The sequence below is a fragment of the Astyanax mexicanus genome, chromosome 14, assembly GCF_023375975.1.
Source record: "Astyanax mexicanus isolate ESR-SI-001 chromosome 14, AstMex3_surface, whole genome shotgun sequence".
Taxonomy (NCBI): Eukaryota; Metazoa; Chordata; class Actinopteri; order Characiformes; family Acestrorhamphidae; genus Astyanax; species Astyanax mexicanus.
In genome coordinates, this window is record NC_064421.1 from 34,332,828 (window position 1) to 34,349,717 (window position 16,890).

The 16,890-nt window shown below is 38.2% G+C and overlaps 1 protein-coding gene across 2 annotated transcripts in view; it reads left to right on the forward strand.

The window, feature by feature from the left end:
• kif20ba (kinesin family member 20Ba) overlaps positions 1-16,890 on the forward strand; it is a 48,859-nt gene that overhangs the window by 18,744 nt on the left and 13,225 nt on the right. For both annotated transcript variants that reach the window (XM_022672689.2, XM_022672690.2), the window contains exons 18-27: positions 674-809; positions 4,030-5,143; positions 8,187-8,325; positions 10,568-10,690; positions 11,003-11,060; positions 11,156-11,281; positions 12,265-12,407; positions 12,512-12,667; positions 13,991-14,167; positions 15,358-15,510. In XM_022672689.2, coding sequence (XP_022528410.2) covers positions 674-809; positions 4,030-5,143; positions 8,187-8,325; positions 10,568-10,690; positions 11,003-11,060; positions 11,156-11,281; positions 12,265-12,407; positions 12,512-12,667; positions 13,991-14,167; positions 15,358-15,510 — 2,325 coding nt within the window. The remainder of the gene's footprint in view (positions 1-673; positions 810-4,029; positions 5,144-8,186; positions 8,326-10,567; positions 10,691-11,002; positions 11,061-11,155; positions 11,282-12,264; positions 12,408-12,511; positions 12,668-13,990; positions 14,168-15,357; positions 15,511-16,890) is intronic.

A 16,890-nucleotide genomic window follows, 5' to 3' on the forward strand; every position in this document is an offset into this window, starting at 1 on the left:
GAAAGACTCGCGATTACAGCACAGCGACTGACGACTCAAAAAGTCGTGTATTGTGAACCTGGCACAAGTAAACAGTGGTTTTTGATATGTCTGTATACTGTGTGATAAGTTGATAATGTGATTATTGTGGCAGGCCTACATAGCAGCAGTGGCTCTTGTATGAACATTTCCATGTGTTTTGCCTGTCCCTTTGCTCCAATCACACACCCTTAGAAATAATGGTGAAACAAAGAGTCCCTTGAGTGACTCCAAAGAACCACCAATTTTGGTTCTGTAAAGAACCACTTTAAAGGCTCTACATGTTTCTTTATGGAATCATGTGTGGTTTTTCTATGCCACTGCTCCCAAAAGTTTTTGTTGCACCTGTGTTTTGAAGTGTTGGCCATGTATTAATAGCAAGTGTAAGAATACACAATTTTAGACAGATGCTGGTGCTGATGCTGTATATGATATTTTCAGCACACTTTAGAAAAGTGTGGTAGGGGTTACTGTAGTAGTCATGCAACAAGGAAAAAGATGCATCAAGATGCTCAAGCATTTTATATCGTACTTTTCATTAAATTCATACGAGACACTGGATGATGAGTTTACCGTATCGTTTGTTGTCAGTGCTGTATTCTGTGATTTTCATGTGAAGGGTGTTTATTACTTCTTTTTTTTTTTTTTTTTTTAGAGCTCTATAATCAAGGACCTTCTCCAGCTGAACAGCTGCACGTGCTCAGAGAGCCGAACCAAGGCGGAAACCAGAAAGCGGCGGCAGGAAGAGGAGGAGCCTGAGGTGCTCCGTGGACAGCCCCCTCTAAAGAAAGGTACTACTTCCGCCTCTCACGCTGAAACGCGCCTCCCAGCTTCTGTCTCAACGAGAGGGGCAGGGAAAGAGAATCGGCTGAAGGGTCGGCGATACCTGCACAGCAGGAAAAGGCTGTCTTCAGTAAAGAAGTAGCTCCACTCCGGCATGTCATTTACTATTTTATACTGTTTTAAACTTTCTGATGTAAGTGAATGTAAATAAAGATTTCTTGTTTTTATGCTCATGGGTAACATTGCACAGATATCAGGGACCAGTGTGTGTTGTATAGGATGTATCAGGTGTTTTAGTCTGAAACTAAAAAGCTGGGTTCAATTTTTAAGCAACTGTTGTACGTTTATAGCTCTTTTTTTAATTCAGTGAAGTAATGAGAAATATAAAGTATTTCCATGCATATTAAATGTAGTCTTGCCAAATATATTGGTCTGTTTCACTGCTAAAAACAGTATTATGCAAGTTAAGTTTTTGTTGATAATTAACATTTTAAGAGGCTAGATTGTCATTTTCTTTTCCATCTGTTTTATTTCTGCTGTTTCTTCATGACAATGTTCACATTACAGATCTCTTAAGTCAATTCAGATTTTCTTTTGCCCAAATGACAAGTGGATTTCTTGAGCACATCTGATGCATCTGATTTTTTATGCACATCTGATTTTTTTTTTTTTTTTTTTTTATGCACATTGCATCTGTTATTGTGCAATTCTGCTGGTGTTGTGACTGAATCAGACTCCCTTCCATAATCAGTCTCCCCTAAGCCAGTGTTTCTGGATCTTGATTCTGGTCCTGCTCTAAACACATCAGATACAACTATATTATATTACATTAAATTACATTGCATTTAGCAGACATTTATCCGAAGCGACTTACAAATTATGAGGTACATTTAACAATAGAGTACATAGAATTCAAGGCACAAACATGTTTTGACAGGGCCTAAATAAGATCAAAGGGTAAAAGGGGGATAGAGGAGGAAAGGAGGTTAGAAGCAGTTAGTTAGTCTGTTAGTTAGGGGTTTTGGGAGAGTAGATGCTCTCTTTAGGGGTTTCTTAAATGTAGCGAGGGGGGAAGGTAGTTTGTTCCAGCATTGCTAGGAATTCTGTATGAGAACAGTTTGGATTGCTTTGTGTGAATGTTTGGTAAAGCTAGGCAACGTTCACTGGAGGAGCGCAGCGATCAGGAGGTAACATTTGGACCATTTGGTGTTCAAGAAGGAGGGAGCCTGTTCTGTTGTTACCTTGTAGTCAATTGTAAGAGCTTAGAATTTATTGTGAGCAGTTATCGGTATCCAGTAGAGCTCAATGAGTAGTGAGGGTGTCATTAGCCCATTGGTTTTGGTTGGTTAAAGACCAGGCGAGCTGCTGCATGCTGAACCATCTGAAGAGGCTTTACTACACAGACCAGGAGTCCCGTTACCATGGCATTGCAGTAGTCGAGGCGTGAGATGATCACTGCTTGGTTTCCTTAAAAGAGAACTCCGGTGTGAAATGGACTCTTTGCCCAAACATGCTTTAGAATGAGTAAGATGGGGCATGTCTTGCATCTGCAGATAAATCGCTTTTTACGCCGTTATTCAGGCTTAAAGTTGGAGAGCCCTGACATTTAAAAGAAGGCATTTAGAACTTTAAAACTGCACAAGAAGTTTATTAAAAGCCACTGTTTACATTCCATAAAGTAGGTAGATCTCCGGGTGCGGCCATCTTTAATTTAAGTCACAATAACTCAACCGTCAAGGATGGACAAACAGGTAGGATAGTTGAACAGACTGCAAAATGAATTCCTTGGAAATGCATGAATTTCTGCTGTTGCTAAAAATATCTGGTTACTGTCAATATTATAATGCAAAGAACCAACAACAAATTACAAAAACATTGCTCAGAAAGTTTTACCGTTCATGCTCGACAGTTGACTTTTTGTGACTTAAGGTTAAGATGGCGGCGCCTGGAGATTTACATATGCTATGGGATGTAAACAGTGGCTTTTAATAAACTTCTTGTGTGTGCAGTTTTAAAGTTCTAAATGCCTCGTTTTAAATGTTAGGGCTCTCCGGATTCTGTGTGGAGCTACTTTGAGCCTGAATAACGGTGGAAAAAGCGATTTACCTGTAAAAGCAAACTATGCTACATCTCACTAGTCTTATCTAAAGCCTGTTTGGACAAAGTGCACAAAATACAGGATCTCAGAAAGCCTCAGGAGAACGGAAGAGGGATTTCAACAAAAGTTAGTATTTAACACGTTTTAATATAACCACCATCCACACCGGGGTTCTCTTTTAAGCAATGACCCAAAAAGGGAAAACTTGAAATTTAATAGGTACTGATAACAAAAATATCATGAAGCACTAGTATAAACTGTTGCGCTCATACTGCTCTGTGGCTTGCGTACGTGTGTACGTAAAGGGGAGACAGAATTCGCCACAACACTGTTGCTGAATGATAAAGGTGACTAAAGTAAGGTAATTTTGTAAAGATCAGCTTGAACACTGCTTTAGCTTTGTAAGGTGAACATAGCCTTTGCTTCAAATTAAGGCTAATAAGTTTCCAGATGTGGATAGAAAAAAACATTTTTTACTACAAGCCACTAATAAGATAATAAATAAGATTCCCATAGTGGTTCTTTTGGCACTTGTACTAATAACATGCCTAAATCACATCAAACAACATTATTAAATGACTTAAATCACAGCGAATATTCAAGCTCCCGTCATGAAACGAATACTGATGAAAGAGGAGGTAAAAATACTAGTTTAGTTTATATCTTACCTTAAGAATGAATGAGATTCAGTTGGTCCATGATTAGGATAGGTTAGTTTTCCAAAAGCTAACATTGTTTGGGTGCTTCTTAAATATAGAGAATGGAATGGAGAATTTCCATTGATGGTAAAATATAGTCTATGACTAGGCATTTTAAACCCTGTCTTAGAGTTGCTCTATAGAGTATTCCTGCTGAACTATACCCAGTTAGGCCCAGTCAGCATGGGCGTGTCAATCAGTTCATTAGTTGGATCAGGTGCGTTGGAATTAGGCAAGACTCTAAAACCTGACTGGCAGTGGTCCAGGATTGAGAACCATTGATTTGAGGCACAGTACTGGTTATTAGTTCTATTCCTGATGAGATAGAACCCATTTTGCTAATATGTATATATATTATATGAGTAATAAATAATTGTTATTGTTCATTATATTGGGAAACAAACTCTCATACATACAACTCTCTGTCTGTAGGGTCTCTGGATGACTCTACCCTCCCAGAACATCCTGATAACCACTTACCTGTGGCAGAGGTCAAAGGTCAACTGGAGAGTTGCCAGTTAGAGTCCCACAAGAAAGATCAGCGCATCACCGATCTGGAGCGTGAACTCCAAACTCTGGAGTTCAGTATCCAGGAGATGAAATCCCAACTCCAACAAGAGAAGAGAACTCATGATGATGTTCTGCAAGAGAAGGAACGTCTGGCTTCTGAGCTCAGTGTCCTTCAGAAGAGCATGCAGGAACAGCAGCAGAAATATCTTGCCATTGAAAACAAACTGTGCAGAGCTGTGGAAGCCGGCTCCAGCCACTTGAAGCCATCTTTGGAAAATAGCTGTGGTTCCAGGATGACCGATTCCACCGGAGAAGAGGAGCTAAAAGTGACCAAGTGCCGACTGGATGAGCAGAGCCGTGAAATTGTGGAGAAAAATACAGTTATTAGAACTTTAGAGCAGCAAGTGACCCAGCTGAGGCAGGAGGCGGAACAGTTCAGCTCCTTACAGAGAAACCTGGAGAAACTTCAGGCCACACATAAGGAATGTAGTCACAGAGAGAAGGCAGTAGAATCTCTGGAGCAACAGCTGGCTGAGCACAAAGCTACTCGTGACAATCTTCAGAGAGAGAACTCTGGCCTCCAGGCTGAGGTTGAGACTCTGAATGGCCTTGTATCTGAACTACAGGAACAGGTGAAGAATATCCAAGCAGAACATGAGAAGGAGGAGGATAAAAAAGCCTCCCTTCTAGCTCAGGAGGAAGCACTGAACAAGAGGGAGGCTGAGCTCAAAAACAAACCCCTGGTGAAACAGCCAGAATCTAAAAATCTTGCAGAGGAAACTGACGATAAGCTGTCCGCCAGAGAGGCACAACTGGCTCAGAAGGAGGCAGCTCTCAGGGAGAAGGAGGCACAGCTGTCTGCACTGCAGAAGAGCCTGAAGAAAGCCCAGGAGAATCTGGAGGAGGAGGAGGTGCAGGCTGTGCAGGAGGCGCGCAGGAGGGAGGCGGAGAGGAGGCGAGAGCTGCTCGCTGTTGCTGAGGAGGCCATTGCTCAGAAAGATGCAGAACTCCTAAAGCGGCAGGAAGAGATCAACAGGTAAGTCAAACATGAGGTTAAATATCTTTATAGAGTCTGAGGCTTCTTTTAAACCTTCTCCCCTTCCTTGTTTTATTGCAAATCAGTCTTCTTTTTAATATTTGGCAACCATCCACTTGTTGTCAAAAAAAAAAAGGTAATTGGCCAAAAATCGAAGGTCCTTGAAACAAAGTTTGGTTCAGTTTGTTTTTGGTAAAAACACATTTAGAGTGTTTTCTCACCTGCATTTTTTGGTCTGGATATTCCGACTTTTCAGTTTGGGGCCGAACCAAAATAGCAGGTCTGAAAGGGGGCGCGAACCACAGTCTGGACCAAAGCATCAGAGTTTAGTCTGATTCTGACAGAGGGCTAGAATTTAGCACAACATCTGTAAAAACAAAGCAACCTGCCAAACTCTAACATAACTAACTGTCTACAAACCAATGAATATGAAATATGAGGAGGCTCCACCCACATAGCTGTTGTACGTGACCCCTTTGGAAGGATCTGTTTTACTGCATTCATTTCTTATAAAATGTATTTTGGGCTTATGGTCATAAAACACTGCTTTAACATTTTCCCATAATAAAATATATTTTTCAGGTGTTGAAAATTGAATGATTATTGTGATAATATTGTGATATAGCTGCCACCTTTACCTCTGTCTGTTGGTGGTCTCGAGCCAAGGTGGGCGAGGCCATGAATACTAATTTAGGGGTTGACGTAGACACAGTGCTTTTCCTGGTTGGTTTTTCCTGTTTTTTTCTGAACATTTTCGTTTACTAGCTACTGCAGACAATAGAGGTTGAGGAACAGTTTTGTGTGCAGCATGCATATAGAACTCTGAGAGACCGATTGTATTTTACAAAGAACAAGAAAAAGTGGATTTTAGTGGAAGGGCCATATATAGTTGAAATTAAGTTTATGTATTGGTGCGTGGTGGTCTTTAAGACAGATATTGTTTAGAGATGGGACTGATCCGATACAATATTGCTATCGGGGCCAATATTGATGTAATTAGCATATCGGATTTCGGGTAAGCGTGGCCAATCCACTTATTGATCCATATTCCAGTCCGCAGCTTGAGCTGGACAATAATCCTGCTGTAATGTTAACACGAAGCGCATCACTGATCCGGATTCCAGTTCCACAGTTTACTCTGAGCCTCTAGCAGCTTCAGTCTGTGGCTGACTGCGTAAACTTTAGCTGTTAGTCTCCAAAAAAATGTCAATTAACTGGAGACTTTTTCCTTTGGAAACGCCAAACAGCAGAACAGCTACATGTAATATTTGTGAAGTCAGTGCCCGAGGGGTGAACAGATTACCGTATTTTTCGGACTATAAGGCGCACCGTATTATAAGACGCACTATCAAAGAACGCCTATTTTCTGCTATTTTTCCATACATAGGGCGCATCGCATTATAAGGCGCGTTAAGTGACACTAGAAAGGGTGCCTATATCAAAGTGAACAGGGGTGGCGCCATGTTTCCCTTCCCCCACCGGGGGTGGTCGCTTGCCGGTGGAGCGTCTCACTATACAAATCTAGCTCTTTCAAAGTCAAACGAGTGCTGGATATTAATCTACACAGATTCCTCTCCTGAAAACTGTTTATTTGGGTGAGTAACGTGCTTCAGTTTATTTACAGTAAGCTTAGATTTCCAGATGTCCACTAAGGCTTGCTGCACCAGCGTTAGCATAGCTATCCGCTAGCACGCTAGCTAGTCACCTAAACTAGTAAAGTTAACCCAAACTTAAACGACAGCGTTACACTGAGTAATCCTGCGTGTTCTGGTAAGACAGTGAGATATTAGCTATCGATTCGTCCCCCGTAGCTTGTTTTAACACGGTAAACAAGCAGATTACAGGCTGATAAAACTCACCTCTGAGAGAGTTAGCGCTTAGCATCTAGCTAATGCTAGCCAGGCAAAGCAGCACAGACTTACAGGCCGATAACTCACCTCTGAACGGTGAACGCTTAGCGATTAGCATCTAACTCTAATAATACTGCTCCAGCAGTATTAAAAGTGCTAAATTTAGAAAATACTGATCTCTGAACAGTGAAAAAGCTAGCTAGCTAAGCGGTTAGCATCTAGCTAATGCTATTGCTGCTCCAGCCTCGGAGCGGCACGGCTCTGCACGGAGTGTGTGTTTACTGCTCCTTACACCTGATGGGTAAAATTTATATAATACTGATCTCTGAACAGTGAATAAGCTAGCTAATGCTATTTGCTGCTCCAGCCTCGGAGCTGCACGGCTCTGGACTCTGTATAGCACTGAAACTCTGTATAACGCTGCACGGAGTGTGTGTTTACTGCTCCTTACAACCTGACGAGTAAAATTTAGATAATACTGATCTCAGTGAATAAGCTAGCTAGCTTAGCGGTTAGCATCTAGCTAATGCTATTGCTGCTCAGCCTCGGAGCTGCACGGCTCTGGACTCTGTATAGCACTGAAACTCTCTATAACGCTGCACGGAGTGTGTGTTTACTGCTCCTTACAACCTGACGAGTAAAATCCATACAAAAGGCGCACCGTATTATAAGACGCACTGTCAATTTTTGTGAAAATTAAAAGTTTTTAAGTGCGCCTTATAGTCCGAAAAATACGGTAACACCAGCAGTCTGTTAGCCTAGCTAGCTTTGGAACAACAGCTGCATTCCTGCATTTTTTTTTATTTAATACAATTAAAATATTTAATTTAAAAGAAAACTATTGTGTGTTTGTATATAAAGTGTGTCAAATAAATGGCTTTGGAACGTATTTACATTAAATGCACTTGTGTATACTCCTCAAAGGACTGTGTGGTCTGTTTTAGCCTCATTATGTAACCTTAATCATAGTACTAATAATAAACTAAAAGAGACCTTTTATCGATATTTGTATCGGTATCGGCAGTTTTATACCGATATCGGGTTGGAGCTAAAAAAAAAAAGTGATCGTCCCATCACTAATGTTGTTGTGTATTTTTGCTATAATGTTGCCAGTTGTGATTGTCTGGATTCTTAAATTATTTGAGCACTTACAATCAGTTTCACCTCTCTCTCATTTATTCTCTCTGTCTAAGGTTAAAGGAGGAGGCAAAGAGCAGTTGTGAAAAAGTGAGAAGTCTCTCCGTGGACTTTGAGCGAAGAGAAGATGAGTCTGCAGATCTGAAAGAGAAACTCGCAGATTCTAAGAAACAGATCCAGCAGGTGCAGAAAGAGGTGGGTCAGAACACTCAGAACACATTCGAGAAAACTAGAAATTAAAGCAGATTAAACAAAAAGCATATCAAATAGAAGTAAAACGGCCTGTACCTTTTGGATAATCCCGGCTTTGAGTTTAGGCTAAAGAGCTCAACAAGGTTCAAAATGTCTATTATTGCTGTGAGTGATGCTCTTATTGTTGATCTTTGGATTATTCAGGTACAAAAAGCTCTGGTATGGTCTACACTCACATACCTCAGCTTCAGAGTTTAAATCGGGTCCAAAAAATCCAGCACAGGCCAGCACTGCAAAAATCACAGTATAGCTTATTAGTTATAGTTATAATCATTCTAAAGCTTTTATATAAAATAAAAATAACATAAAAAAATATAAGCTTTAGGGGTGTGATGAGATCTCGTGGCGCGAGATATCACGAGATTAAAACGTGACGATATTTCTCGTCAGGCTTAACCCTTTCTCGTGGGAAAAAAAAACAGTTTAGTGTGGACTTTTTAAGAGGGATCTGGCAACCCAGTAGCGATAGAGTATGATGGCTGAGCTGTGAGAGCAGCTCTCAGCAGAAGAGGAAAATTCGGGCATTTGTATAGAAGATGCTTCTGCTGCTTTTAAGTTGTATTCAAGTTGTTTTAAGTCTGGCTGCATTTTGGCTCCAGTGGAAACAATAAACGGTAACAGAGTGACCAACAAGACACAAACCATATATAAATACTGTAAGTAAATCCTACACATGACTGTTTCATAGGCAGCTGTACTAATCCCTTAGCTCTGGACTGTATTTAAAAAAATGTTCTGTCTCTGTCTGCACTTCAAGCATAGTCTTAATATGACGGGTTATGGTTTGCACTTATTGTTTGCACATCCAAAGACCTAAAAAAGTTAAAAAATTTTCTTAAAGAATCAATGTGTGAGAGAAATCAGTCTGTTAATTGTGCGTTATATGATTTTGTCAAATAAAACTAGTTAAAAAATATAAAAATAGTAATTTTTTTATGTTTTCTTTAAAATGTTATTTTTAAATCTCGGCCAATAGAGCCAATGATCCAATAGAGCCTAAAGAAAGTGGTGTGAAATTTGGGTTGAGCACCAGGTTGAGCTGGATCCTAAACTCCTGAAATTATGCCTTATAATTAGCCTGTTCTTTGTTCTGTCTGCTTAGATGTTTGTTTGAGTGATAGTTAATGCAACTTAAACTAGTTCTTATTGCAGTATTTAACAGTTTGGATATATATATATATATTTAAATATATAATTTCTGCAACTTTAGAACACTTTAGACTTTAAGCAGCAATACCATTTAACTCCACTGCAGTAAATACAAATCTTGCTGAACTCCCCCTATAGGAACCATTCTAAATGTGCATTTGTTTTGAGAAACTGAGAGGCACATAGAAAAATGGAATGGAAAGAAGTGGTAGAATAAAATTGCAGGAAGCTGACTAGAAACTAGGTAAAATTGCAGCTTTTAATGTTTTTTTCATTCCTAGATTATATTTTATCAGGAACCAACTAAGTTGTATTTAGAACTAATTATGATAGGGGTGTCACGATTCTCTAAATCCTTTCTAAATCCTTCTAAATTTTAGGGTCACGATTCGATTCAATTCTCGATTTTCTTTTTTTATTTTTTTTTTACAGCAGAGAGGCCTATGCCAGTTTTAGATTAGTCTATGGTCATTCATTGGTTTTATTCGTCAAATTTACAATATCTTATTTCAAAAGGTGTACTTGATATAAGTGATGCAAAGTATATATGTAATGCCATCTAGTGTTTTTTTTTGGTAGCAGCAGTGTGCACTATTAAAACAACAATGTGCAACATAACAAAATAAATACAGGAACAGTTATGTACAAAATAATAGAACAATAAGAGCCTTAACAAACTGAACTCTATTCTACTATAAGTTTTTGTCTTTAACAAAGATATATTATTAACTTTATCTGAGAGAAAGATGCTCCTTAAGGAACCAAAACTATTAACATATTTGAGGCTACACAAAACAACTGTTATTTTTATATTTTTGATGAGATGAGAATGTCCACATTCTCTGGAGAAAGGGCTCACAATGTCACAATATCCGCGGCGCCGGCTACAGTGTGCTGTGCCATTTGCGTAGCGCGCGTGTGCTTGCGTAGTTTAGAGGGAGGGATCGTCAATCATCTTTTTGACTTCGAGGCTAAAATATCGAAATCGTGACACCCCTAATAATCTAACAATTTATATGTTAAATGCTGTATTTAGATCTCTTCCATGCGCGATGCTGAAAAAACCCTGAAGCAGAAGCTGAATGATCTGGAGAAGGTTAAAACCCAGCTGCAGAATGAGCTCTCCAATCGAGACCGCACCATTCAGCAGCTGAAGAGTGTGAGTACAGAATGATTGAAACTGTTACACTTAATAAAAGTGTATTTTTTTTTTTTAAGTGTATTTAAAAAAAATACATGTACGTTTTTTGCATTAGTATATTATAAAAATTAATGAAATACTTTTCAGGTTTTTTTCTATTAAGAGGAATATTATTATTGCAATGGTATTGTGATTAAGAATTTAATTTCAGATATAACTAAACTATATTTTATATCTTAACACATTTGGCTCTGGAAAAACAATTTCTATTAGTGAAATGTAGAAAATGTGTTTATTTGGATCTTTGTTTTTCTGAATCCTTGTCAACAGCGTTCGTCGGATTCCAAAACAGAAGAGTATGTTCAGCTGTATGAGAAGACTTGTAAAGGTGCAGTACAGGAATAATAATGTATTAAGGTTTTGTATTTATTATTTTTGTTTGGTTCATTTTAATAATGTGTGTGTATGTGTGTTTGTGTGTAGATCTGCAGGCACGGGAGCGTGTTATAGAAGACATGCGTTTGGCTCTGACAGAGCAGGAGGAGACGCAGAATCAGCTGGACCTGGAGCTGGACAACAGAGAGGCTCACATTCTTGAACTGTGCCAAGGTACTATTCCATATAGGGCTGGGCGATATGGTAAAAATATTACATCACAACATTTAAAAACATTTTCACAGCTCAGAATATGTAACATGATGCATCAGTAGTGATAGATTCTTATATAAGGTTCTTGAAGACCCCAGCTTCCCCTTTAGAAGTGAAATATTGCGACATCCTTGTTCCTTACTGTTGTCGCTGAAAATGCCTCTTATAATATGGTGCACCTTATTAACAACTTCAGTTTCTGAATTAGTTTCTCTGATTTTGCTATTTTTAGGTTTATGTTTAAGTAAAATGAACATTGTTGTTTTATTCTATTAACTATGGAAAACAATTCTCCCAAATTCCTAATAAAAATATTGTCATTTAGAGCATTTATTTGCAGAAATCAGAAATGGCTAAAATAACAAAAAAAAAAGATGCAGAGCTTTCAGACCTTAAATAATGCAAAGAAAACAAGTTCATATTCAAAAAGAAAATCAATCAGAAATCAATATTTGGTAGAATATCCCTGGTTTTAATCACAGTTTTCATGCATCTTGGCATGTTCTCCTCCACCAGTCTTACACACTGCTTTTGGATAACTTTATGCTGCTTTACTCCTGGTGTAAAAATTCAAGCAGTTCAGCTTGGTTTGGTGGCTTGTGATCATCCATCTTCCTCTTTATTATATTCCCGAGGTTTTTAATTGGGTAAAATAAAAAAATAAAAAACGTATCATGTTTAAGTGGTCTCTTATTTTTTTCCCCCAGAGCTGTATTTTTTTACTGTTGGCAAAGAAATGAAGTGCTGGAAGAGAACTTAGAAATTATAAAGAGAATTATAGAGAAATTAGAATTTAGAAATTAGAAAAAATGCAATCAATTTGAGTGAAAAACAAATTCAAAAACATACTCTGAGCTCGTCAGTTAATACGTGGGAATCTTTTCCCTTTAGGTTTGGGCCAAATGTTCTCTATTTCTGATGCAAGTATTTGTATCTGTTTATAGAGCTTGAGAACCTTAAAGAGATGCTTCTGAAACAGAAAAGCAGTGATTCCGTACTTCACCATCAATCACATACACATACAACATCTGCAGAGGAGCTCACACGGGCCAAAGAGGAAGCCACCCAGGCTAAGAAAAGCTTGAATGTAAGATACAAGGGAGTGTATTTCCAGTTTTCTATTTAATAAGTGTTGTATGACCCTTTGTAATTCTTTCTTTATGACCGTGTTTGTGTGGTGTTGGGGTGCAGGTGGCCAGTGAGAAGCATCAGGCTGAGCGCAAGAAATGGTTGGAGGAGAAGCTGGTTCTGATTACTCAGGCAAAAGAGGCAGAGGAGCGGAGGAACCAGGATATGAGACGATACGCTGATGACAGAGAGCGCCATACTCGCCAGCATGCTGAGATGGTATGAAATAGAGCTGCACAAAATCTCTCTCTCTCTCTCTCTATATATATATATATATATATATATATATATGCTGTTATGAAAAAGTTAGAAGTGAAATGCAGTTTATAGGATTTACAGAAAGTGTGCAATAATTCTTTATACAAAATTAGGCAGGTTGACATTTCATTGATTTGAATACCTTTAGCACTAATTATAGAAACACAACATATGTTTGGTAAGTTAACTGACCATTGACCTACTTATACAGGTAAATACAATTATGGGAAATGGTTATGCATCTTCTCTGAGGAGTGGCAACATGGGAGCCTCTAAACAGCTCTCAAATAACCTGAACACAAAAATAGGGAAAGGATGCAGAACGCTATCACATTGATTTCAGCTGTCAGTTTCCGCTATGAGGACCATAGTAAGGAAATGGAAGAACACAGGCACAGTTCTAGTTAAGGCCTAAAGTGGCAGGCCAAGAAAAATGTCACATAAGCAGAGAAGAAGGATGGCGAGAACAGTCATAGTCAACCCACAGACACGCTCCACTGTATGGGAGAGTAATGCAGAAGAAGCCTTTTCTGCGCACACGCCACAAACAGAGTTGCTTAAGATATGCTAAAGCAAATTTAAACAAGCCAGCTTCACAGCTCAAAATCTACTAAAGCATTCATGAAGAGGATAAAGTACAACGTTATGGAATGATCATCTCAGTCCCCAGATCTGAATATTATTGAAAATCTGTGGTGTGATTTAAAGCAGGCTGTTCATGCTCGGAAATTATCAAACCTGACTAAACTGGAGATGTTTTGTAAAAAAGAATTATCTAAAATACCTTCAACCAGAAGCCAGACTCTCATTGGAAGCTATAGGAAGCATTTAGAGGCTGTTACTTCTGCAAAAAGAAGATCTAATAAATAGTGATGATTTTTTTTCTTTTAGGGTGCCTTAATTTATGCACCTGCTTAAATTTGTTTAAAGAATTGTAACACACTTTTTCTGTAAATCCTATAAACTTAATTTCACTTCTCAAATATCACTGTGTTCATCTGCTATATGATATATTTAGCTAAAATTGCTGATCCGAACAACCAATGATTTATAAAGAAACATGAAAATGATCAGGCTGTCCTAACTTTTCCATACCACTGTATATATACATGAGTTTTATTTTTGTCTCAATGTCATTCTTAACAGCTGGCTGATTAGTAGATCTTATATTGTTTTTACTTGTTCAGGAAAAAATCTGAGAATTGCATGTGTGTATCATTTTGTAATTCAGTCACAAGTACAACTTTCATTGCAAGTGTCCGTCTGCTTTTCTACATGGAACAGGAGTCACTGACAGCTCAGCTTGCAGAGCGTGATGAAGAGATGGAGAGATGGAGGAAAGAGAGAGATACGCTTGTTTCTGCTCTGGAGATCCAACTAAAGAAACTCGTCTCCTCAATAGCTGAAAAAGACAAACAGATCCAGGACCTGCAGTGTAGTGTGACTCTCCAGACACCAGAGGTCAGTATAATAAAGCTAATGTTTTATTGAAACTGTTTCAGGGTTCTGTGGCTTATCGTTTTCTCCTCTGTAACACATCTGAATGTATTTGTGGAATGCTGAATTAATTGTTAGACGATTAATTGAGTGAAATGATTGTTTAAAAAAAAAAACTGACACTGTGTTTGTTGTTCAAGGTCCAGGATTGATTACTTACATCTATATAAAACCTTCTATAGCACTTCACATATTTTCTGCTGTAGGTCTTAACTTTATCCATGGTCATATTATTTCATTACGTCCAGGACAGACTTCAGAGTTTCATTCTCCATCTGTGCTGCTGCTAAATTAGGAGTAGGAAGTGGTTTACTGTCAGCAGGGAATTCAGAGGGAGGAATCCCTTCCCTTCCCTGAAATCTGTTCAATTTTTTTCTGTTTTTAATTTTTCACATTTCAGATTTTAAGGTTTGGGTTTTTAATTGTGCTGTCGGGTGATTTAAAAGATATATTTAATTACATGCAATATTACATACGTATTATTTTATTGAGGTATGTAAAACTGTACAGTTTTAGCTGAGAAGCAAATGAATGAATGAACGAATAACTGAACCGGCAAAGAGTTAAAATCTCCCTGTAATAAACATCAGTCAGTAACAGATGCTGTAAGTACTGTATATATTTTACAACATTAGACCAGTTTATATAGATGAACATTTATTCATATAAAATGTTAAAACTTTTATAGAAGACACTCAAGCCACATACAAGCCAGAGGATCTTTTTTAGAGATTCAAGACTTCTCAAATATGTCTAAGATAAATACGCACTGATGATAGCTGATATATGTTGATCTGTAATAAAAAAAATGTACCAGTCCTGCCTAAAATGCTTAAAATTGAGATGCAATATTAACAGATTTTAGAAAAATGTACCCTAGTTTGGTAGTCAGACCTTTACTGGGTGGTGAGACCTGTAAAGCTAAGCAAAGCCAAGTAAACAAAACTGTAATTCTTTAAAAATATATATATATATATATTTATTTTAAAGTCAAAGGTGCGCTGGATGTTATTCTACACAGGTTTTTTCTCCTGAAATGCATAAAGAGAAATGCATAAAGAGGTTATAAAGCTCAGAAAAGTCACTTGATCAGTGGATACTCAGTAGTGGGCTTGTGAATGGGGGTGCTAGTGTCTTTCTGATTCTTGTTTCAGGGGCCTGAGAAGAGCAGGGCTGATGAGCTGCAGTCTCTGCTAAACAAGAAAGAGGCTGAGATACACAGACTGCAGGAGGAGCTCAGCAAGCTCGAACACACAATCAGCACCAAGGGGACTAAAGCCAGTCAACACAGAGACTCTTCCACACAGGTCAGACACAGTCAAACTGACCCACAGTGGGGATAAATCTAAATTCCACCAAAAATAAAAAATAAAATAAAAAACAGAGTGAACACAGCGCTTAGATTGATCAGACAGCACAGGTAAGCATCATTCTTGGGGGCATCATTCATATGGCATAGATTTACAATAGGGTTGCACTGAAACTAAGAGATTAGTAAACTGCCTATGATAGATTCATGTTCTTTTTTTTAAGAATATCAGCATGTCCACATTTTCTGGAAGCAGTTGAGACCTTTGGGCACTAAAGATGTCTCTTGCAGTTAAAAGACACGCTCACTTTGGGCAGTGTTTTTGCATTGTGCTTGTATTAGTTGTTAGTTAGTGTATTGGTTTACGGCACATTTTTCTTACAGTATGGTTCGTGTCTTTTTGGTCACTCTACCGTTTTATTGTTTCCAATGGGAAGCCAAAGTAAACCCAGACATACAACCTCAATGTAGCGGGAGCATCTGTTATGTGAATACCCAAATTTTCCTCTTTTGCTGAGAGCTGCTCTGACTACTCAGCCGCCGCACTCACCGCTATTACTACTGTGTTGCCAGATCCCTCTTAAACAGTCCATATTAAACTGTTTTTTGTTTTTTTTTTTCTTTCCTGAGAGACAGGTTAAAGCTTGACGTATTAATCTTTAGGGTTCATACGGTCAAGAAAAACCTGGAAAAGTCATGGAATTTGAAAATAGCAATTTCAATAGCATACCCATATATTTATATTGTAGGTAATGTCACATACTTACTAAGTAAAATGTACAGAGAAAGACAGATGATCTTTTAGTAAACAAACAAATGTTAAGGCTAAGTTACTTCAGCTAGAATTACTATCCTAAAGCTGTACATCTGAAAAACTTTTGACTGGAAAACAGCCCGTTTGAACAGAAATAATGATGTTAAACTAAAACTTTGTTAAGCAGGTGATGTATAAAGCTTAATTTCTATATTTTAAAAAAGTGTAAATAGAGCGTAAGAGTTAGATTAAATCTCCCTCACTCCCTGCAGACTGTGTAGATATACAGCAGAGCTCTGATATGCAGGTATGTTTACACACACCCCAATGTTTGTGTGGGTTAATAGGGACGTATCATAGAATTGCCCAGTGAAGCTCTGAACCTGCCTACAGGAAAGAAATGTCTTCTTACATAAATAACCCATAATTTCTCATCTCAAATATAACAGTAACTCAAATATTCCAAAAATAGATACACACTATTTTAGATCCCTTTAAACAGTTACAGACTGACTGCTGAAGCTGAGAGGTTGGAAGATGGTTTGTTGTAGCTAAAAGCACATTTTCCAGGTTTTTCAGATGAACAGTGGTTTTATCACTGCTTTTACCATTTCTGTGAAACCT